General features: G+C 54.9%; 1 protein-coding gene across 3 annotated transcripts; it reads right to left on the reverse strand.

The window, feature by feature from the left end:
• Window positions 1-278: 278 nt before the first annotated feature.
• kdf1a (keratinocyte differentiation factor 1a) lies at window positions 279-7,504 on the reverse strand. 3 transcript variants are annotated; one of them, XM_029259874.1, is made up of 4 exons: window positions 7,212-7,504; window positions 2,389-3,380; window positions 2,072-2,149; window positions 279-1,326 (listed from the first exon to the last, which is right to left on the reverse strand). In XM_029259874.1, the coding sequence occupies exons 2-4, from the start codon at window positions 3,359-3,361 to the stop codon at window positions 1,244-1,246; spliced, it is 1,134 nt and encodes a 377-aa protein (XP_029115707.1). In that variant the 5' UTR covers window positions 3,362-3,380; window positions 7,212-7,504; the 3' UTR covers window positions 279-1,243. The 3 variants fall into 3 exon arrangements, with proteins under 3 accessions (XP_029115707.1, XP_029115706.1, XP_018590064.2); XM_029259873.1 differs by having other exon boundaries at window positions 2,383-3,380; XM_018734548.2 differs by lacking the exon at window positions 7,212-7,504 and adding an exon at window positions 3,994-4,430 and having other exon boundaries at window positions 2,383-3,380.

Raw genomic sequence — 7,504 nt, forward strand, 5'->3', positions numbered from 1 at the left:
ACACACACACACACACACACACACACACACACACACACACACCATGTTGTGAGGCAACAACTGGATGAGTTGTTCCCAAGTGCAATGTGAACGGGGTCAGCCCAGTTAATATGGTACAATACCATGGTGAAGAATTCCTACCCTGTGAATTTCCAGTATAAGAGGCCAAAAGTACACTGAGAAACACACTTTCACACCTATTTATTTCTGAACACTGCAGTGTATCTCGCCTTTCCACCCCCAGCAGATCCCTTTTCGGCAGGAGGATGGGGGTTGGGCTGTAGCTCCACCTATCGCTGCAGGGTCAGAGATCACACACCTCCACATGGTGAACCTCCATGGGAATTCAGTTACAGGGGTTGAAGAGAGCAGTCAGCATCACACTGGAGCACGTGTAGTTTTTGTGTGTGTGTGTGTGTGTGTGTGTGAGAGAGAGAGAGAGAACGATGTCTATCAGAGCTGGAATCTACAGTCCAGTCCATCTGCATTCTTGTCTGGTCAAGGGCCCAAAACATATCTTGTCACCCCCCCAAACATCTGGTCACGGGGAGGGCTCTCTCTGTCACTCACTCACACAAAGGGGATGCCTGTCCAACTGCCAAATGACCGCACCCCCACTCCAACTCATTCTCCAGCTCTTGGAAGGGAAGATGCAGTAGAACAGGGTATAAAATAAGGCTGCATGTTTATTGTGAGAAAAATAAAAAGTGTATTAATCTTTAATAAAAATTAAAAAAAAAAAGGCCAACATTCCCAGAGAAAGACCATCGTTCCACATAAATAGCTGGAGCAGCGGCGGAGCGCGGTACAAAAAGTAAAACTACACAGAGTGTGTACAGGAAGGTGCTCCATGCACACGGTTTGGGGTGGGGAGCAGCACTGTCCAGTTTCACAGCTCGGTCAGCAGAACCGCTGCACATTGGTCCCCACCAGAGCTGCGGTCTGGTCCTGGAGCCCAAAACGCCCAGCGTGTAGAACTCGGCATCCCATCATGCTTTGCTCCGTCAGCGGTGCCGACAGGTGGAGCTGCAGAGGTTCCAACCCGAAAACAGAAGAGGGGACAGAATGTTCTCCGACCAGAACCGAGACCCACAGGCTCCCAAACGCGCACATCTCCATGGGGGGGTGAGTCACACCACCATGATGGACGTCCACATTCAAGACGGGGGAGGGGGGTCATGGGACAGCAGCCCAGGAGCTGAGCTGAACCCCGGCGTGAAGGTCATCCTGGGACACGGCAGGTTCAGGGTTTCACAGAGTGCAGCAGGGGGGTCCCAGAGAAATTTGTCTCCATCTCCTGCTGGTAGGGGGAGCTGTAGGAGGAGCCTGTGGACAAAAGGACACTTGGTGAGAGGTCTGTCCACCGCCCATCAACCTCTCCAGTGTCCACGTGCCTTCGCCCTCAGGCAAAAACAGGAGCCCAGCAGCAGGTCCCAAAAAGCCCCCGAGCTGAGAGTGAGGAACACAGCGCGACGCCAGTCACTCGAACCCGCAGGAATCGCGTGTCCGGCAGCGGCGGGAGGTGTCCTACCGGGGACCTGTGGGCAGCACTGACACCAAGCTGGGAACGCAGGCTGGACAGTGGAGATGGTGCAAGAGTTGCCCTGGAGTCCACCACAGTGGGGTTATGGTCAAAGCCCCCCCCCCCCCCCAGCCCCGGACACAGTGGGCGGTGCCAACCGTACCGTGGTACGGAAACCTTGTATCAGGAGTCAGTTAGCAGCCATAACATAAAAAGAAGCACATGAGACACACACTCCATTAACGTGTGACACACTGAATATGGATTATTGAACATGAGCACCAGCAGTGAGCTCCAGCACTGGAAGGGTGTGCAATGCAACTCTAGCCAGTTATTATTAATATTAATCATCATCATCATCAATAATGTGCCAAAGATGAGTGGGAATAACACCCACTGTTTGAGCTGTTCATGCTGCAAAGATGCAAAAATAAATTAAAATCTGAAATGTTTCCAAAACTATATTACCTCACATCACCGCAGCAAACCCGGAAATGAGTTGCCCCCCTCTCCCCCCCGGCGACCCCGGCCCAGGCTGCGGAGCTCTACCTCGGCCACTTTGGAGCCTCATCTTCCTGGCCAGTTCGTCCGAGGACGTCTGCTCCGACACCTTGACCTCCGGCTCGGCTTCAGGGCAAAGAGAAGACACCGCACGTTAGAGCGACGCTTGAGAGCGCCGGTGTGGGTCGAGGGAGAGGGGTTCGAGAGGCGTTACTCACAGATCCAATACTACATGCAGACAGCGAAGCTCATCACAACACGTCATTAATATTCGTGACAATCGATACAAACGAGGCTGCGGCTCAATGGGAGACCGGAACCTGAACAAATAGGCACAATTCGTGCCGACGAAGGCTCACTCTCACTGCTGCCGAAGCTGTCCAGCATGGTCTCGTGGCCGCTGTCCGGCAGCGTCTTGTCCAGCCTCCCGTTGAAGGCGGACTCTCTGTCCCTGTGGGCGTGGCTGGGGCGCTTGCTCTTGCGCGTGCTGATGCGGATGACGCCCTGCACCAGGCGGCACTCGGCCTCCTGCTCCTGCAGGTTGTAGTTCTGGGCGATGCTGTTGATGAGGTCGCTGATCTCGTTGGTGCGCCGCGAGAACGACGAGTCCGACGTGCACAGCGCCAGCTGCTCGATCTGGTGCAGCTTGTAGAGCTCCAGCAGCTTGCGGGTGATGAGCGTGTCGATGTCCGTGTTGCTGTCGCTCAGGTCGTCCAAGTCCAGGTCCTCGCGCGAGTAGATGCTCGTATTGCTCACGGGCCGCTGGCTCTCGCCCTTGGACCCAGTGGCACCAGGGGGCCGGTAGCGCCGGGACGCGCCGCATCCGCCTCGGTCCACCTCCGTGTACTCCACCTTCTGACCGCGGAAACACACGTCCCTGTAGCGGAAACTGTCCGAGGCGGGCAGCTTGCCAGGCCTGGGGGCCGAGTCCAAGCCGTTGGGTTCGGGCCGCTGGGCCTCGGTGTCCGCCTTGACCGGGGAGGCTCCGGGGTCGGGGTCCGTGGACGACTCGGCGGCGCCGGCACAGGGCTCCGGAGCGCCGTACAGGCCGCAGGTCAGCACGCAGCACACAAGCGCCACGCAGCCGCTCCAGCTGCCCAGGGAGGCACAGGGTCCGCAGGCCGGAGCCGACGCCGGGGACTCCGCCTCCGCCGAACCCGGGATGAAGCCCAGCGTCTCAGACTCGCGCCTGTCGGGGAGCCGGGCGTGGACTTTGCGGGGCCGCTGCGCCTCGCCATACCTCTCCTGGCTGTTGCGGTAGCCGCGAGCCTCCTGCCGGTCCAGGTGGCGCGGGTGCGAGCGGGACTTGGAGGGAGCCCTCGCGGTGTGGCCGGGCATGGCGCCGCAGGTCCGGAGCCTGAGGAAGGACGCGGTCAGGGTGAGACGACACGAGGAAAGGGAACAGCTTCACCAGCAGGACAAACGAAGTAAGACTGTTAGCCGTTAAGGGTAAATGCACGGTGCAAACATGGTAAAGCATTCCATAGCCTGAGGGGCTCCCCGAGTGACTCACAATGGGCCACTCCTACAGCCCGGTCCACTGCCGTTCACGGTCCCATTAGGGTAACAGTCGCCAGCGAAACACCAACCACACAATTACCATGTTTTCCAACCATTTCCAACACTGCAGCAGCCGGTTGGACACACATCTATTTACCGGACTCCTTTCTCCAAAGTGACCTGTAGCGTTGAGCTGCTCACATCGGTTTATCCTTTTACACAGCAGGGTGATTTTTACTGCCTTTATCTGTGGTAACTTATGGTACCTTAACTGAGGGTAATACAGCAGGACCTGGGATTCGAACATGTGCATTTTCATGTCAAGGCAGTAAATGTAAGAACTGCATCTTCTGCCGCCCACTTCATCGTTAGTGTAATCAGTGTAAAAATACAGCGCCTTTGCCAGTGGGGCATCTGCAGGAGGGAAAGAAGAGCAACTAAACCGAAGGACACACGACACGAGGGAGTACCAGAGCACCGCAGCGCTGTACAGAATGGTGTAATTCGCTGCTCAGTGGCGGACGCAGTGACTCAGATTACAGGGCCCTGCAAACACTCATCACACACTTCACAGCAGGGCCCTGCCTGTCTGCTTACTCTGGAGAGAGAGAGAGAGAGAGAGAGAGAGAGAGAGAGAGAGAGAGAGAGAGAGAGAGAGAGAGAGTGAGTGAGTGTGACACAGAAGCAACAACCCCAGGGAGGCCATCGGAGCAGCCGGCCAGTGAAGAGTCTGACAAACAAAGCGATGAGTCAGCAAACAGGTTCTTGTTCAAATCAGGTTCCCGTTTCTAAACGGAACAGGTTCAAACCGCGTTCGACCAACCTAGAGCCAGTTTACTGCGAGAAACAGGATTCCACAGCAGGAACTCTCTCTCTCTCACACGCACACACAGAAATATGATCACAGGTAAACAACAGTGTAAGTAAAGTAAGTAAATCTGCCCTCATCTGTAATCGACTCAATTCTGTATTTCAGACTTGGAAATTCTAATGGGTTCCTGCCTGTCTGGTGGCACCGGGATCCTGTCTGAACACGACCACAGGAGGCTCGGGGGGAGTCGGGGGGGGGTAACCCTGCTGCAGCAACTGGAGGTGCAACTGCTGCGAAGAGCGGAAAAAAGGATCTTCATTCCTTCAGCACGTTCCCACCGAACAGGACGAGCGACTCACCGCTGCGGGAGCGCGGTGCACCGCACCGCTTACACTGGCTTACCCACTTTTACTGCACCAACGCAGGCCAAGTTCCTCGGTGCTACAGCAGGAGGTGTCATGTTTAACGATCCTTCGGAGCAGAACTCCGCCCTGACAGAAGGACCGGCGACGTTTCATTTTAACCCCATCCTGCTGTTCGGGCTCAGCTCAGTAATTGAGTCGAGCTCAGAAGGTCACCAAGTTCTCAGAAGGTCACCAAGTTCTCAATATCAGAGTGAAACAATTAACAAAAAACAGCTCATTGCGGAAAATATTACATTTATTCATTTCTGCGAAACGCGCTGATCCGAGCGAACCCCTCCGGCAGGGAGACCGTTCAGCCGCAGCTGCTCCATCCTTCTGTTGAGACCCTCCGTCAAACCGGACAACTCACTCGTTTCTTGTACCTCGCGGACTCAGTCCGGGAGTAACGATGCACTCAGCTCTGTCCTTCTCTCGGCATATCGAACCCACAACCAGAACCTGCAGGTACATCCCGTACGACACCCGCAGGACCCGCCCCGATCTAACAGCAGACCGGACACAAGTCCTTGTTCAGGCCATGGTCACATCCCAGCTGGGCTACTGCAACTCTCTCCCGTCTCACCTTCCAGCTCATACAGAATACCGCGGTAAGAGCCGTGTCTGACCCGCCGAAGCGTTCCCACGTGTTCCCCTCCCCATCTCTCCATTGTCTTCCTATACCGTAGCTGCCCGGATCAAATTCAACTCTCTGCTTACGGCTACGAAACCATCAACCCATCTGCTCCCAGGATCAAGACCCGATCACTCGCGATCACCGCTACGCTCCTCCCCGTCCGACCGCCTGGCGGTCCCACGCACGAAAGGTCCGATATCAAAAGCACAAATGTTTGCGGTGGAATGACCTCCCTCTGTCCCTCAGAACTGCTGAATCCTCTCTGCATCAAACAAGCATCTCAAAACTCACCTCTTTCAGACTCACTTCTCCCCGGATCGCTTAAGTTCTCGATAAACGTAATAATTCTGCGATTAGAAACTGCTGAACGGATAAACCTTTACGCAGTTACTCGTGTGACGTACACTGGTTTATACCGTGGTATGTGACAAACGGACTGTCCTGCAGGATCACGTGTCTGTATCCAAATCTGCCCTATTGTTCATGTAATGAACTCACTATTTTCCTCCACTATTTTGATGAACGTCACTTGGAAGCGATGAATCAAGGTAAATGCTCAGTAAATGATGAAAATGTGTCTGAAAACAACCATTTATTTCAGTCTCATACAAGTGGCTTTTTACTACGTCACTCAATAAGTGTCCAGATTTTCAGGGACAGAACTGAGCCCCCACTGGACAGACAGGGGGGCTCACACCTACAGGCACCAGGACCCCCAGGGGCCTCTGCAGCGACTGCCTTTACTTACACCACACCACTGTTTGGATAAGAAGCTGGCGCCGCACCTGCTGATCGAGGCATAAATCAGGAATGAAATTATTACCGATACGAAGAGAGAGAAGACGATTCCGAGGACGACGGCGACCGAGACATCAGCTCACGCCCGGCACGGCAGCACGTGTGCGACAACAACAGGAGAATCATCATCGTCGTCCTCGCAGAAAGGAGGACACTGGGAGGTGGGACTCTATCAGCCACCATCTCATCTCCTCACCGAGGCCCCAAACCCCTCCTTCGCCCCGAAGACGACCGAGTGGACCTCGACCCGCAGCCGGAGCGGAGATGATGAGCGCGAGGAGCTCGACTTCCTCGGTGCAGCAGGAAAAAGCCAGCAAAGGCACTGAGACCCAGCAGCTCCTCCGAAATTCTCCAGACCTCTCGAACCTTTTCTCCAGCTCAGCTGCTGAGGGATCTGCTGCACGCAGAGGTACGGCCCCCTCCCTCCCACACACACACACACACACACACACACACACACACACACAACATGCAGGATGTTCACAGTAGTAGAGATGCTTCACACCACAGTGTTTTCATTTATGAATCACAAACTCCTCAGAAAGACTGTGTGTGTGTGTGTGTGTGTGTTCGTTCAGAGCAGATTTCATCATCGGTCCAAGTGGTCGAACAGGTTGTGTGGAGAGGACCTCAGAGGGACAGTCAGTGTACAGCAGAGGCCAGATGAGAGAAAAGGGATCAGTCATCTCTCTCTCTCTCTCTCTCTCTCTCTCTCTCTCTCTCTCTCTCTCTCTCTCTCACACACACACACACACACACACACACACACACACACACACACAGCTGCGTTCCGGGAGCAGCGGCTCCATTCATTGGTGTCAGTGCGGTACCGTCGCTAACTGACAGTGAGAAAGTGCGCTCAGTGAACATTGTAAAACAGGGTAAGACACTGTAAACAAAGTATTACGCCTAGTAATTACAACGGTACAATAAACTTATAAAGAAGACCGTGTGAAACAAACGGTTACACTGTAAGGCGGTGTAAAATAAAGCATCCCTGTGAGAGAATAAAACGGAGTAGCGCTGTACCACACACTTTACCTCCGACTCTGCGCTCCGCTCTTCACTCCTTTTCTCCTCTTTTCTCGTAAGTGCGGAAGTTAGTCAGTCAGTCAGTTGGGGCCCTTTTCCCTCCTCCTCCTCCTCCTCCTCCTCCTCCTCCGCACTCGGCGATACTGCGTTTTACATCACTCCGCGGTAAGGCGACTCCGACTCCGGCTCCGGGTGCGAGTCCGTCCAGCCCCGCGAGAGCCCGACTCCCCTCCGCACAGTCCCGAGGAGCCCCGCCGTCCGCGCGCTTCCCACTCGATCCCGCCCTAATGTCCTTCCGCGCC

The sequence above is a fragment of the Scleropages formosus genome, chromosome 18 (assembly GCF_900964775.1).
Source record: "Scleropages formosus chromosome 18, fSclFor1.1, whole genome shotgun sequence".
In the NCBI taxonomy this organism is placed as follows: Eukaryota; Metazoa; Chordata; class Actinopteri; order Osteoglossiformes; family Osteoglossidae; genus Scleropages; species Scleropages formosus.

Coding starts and splice junctions, on each gene's coding strand:
- kdf1a (XM_029259873.1), bottom strand. CDS start 3,361: ATGCCCGGCCACACCGCGAGGGCTCCCTCCAAGTCCCGCTCGCACCCG. Junction 2,150..2,382: donor CAGCTTCGGCAGCAGTGAGA/GTGAGCCTTCGT, acceptor TTTGCCCTGAAG/CCGAGCCGGAGGTCAAGGTG. Junction 1,327..2,071: donor GAGGCTCCAAAGTGGCCGAG/GTAGAGCTCCGC, acceptor TTTTGTCCACAG/GCTCCTCCTACAGCTCCCCC.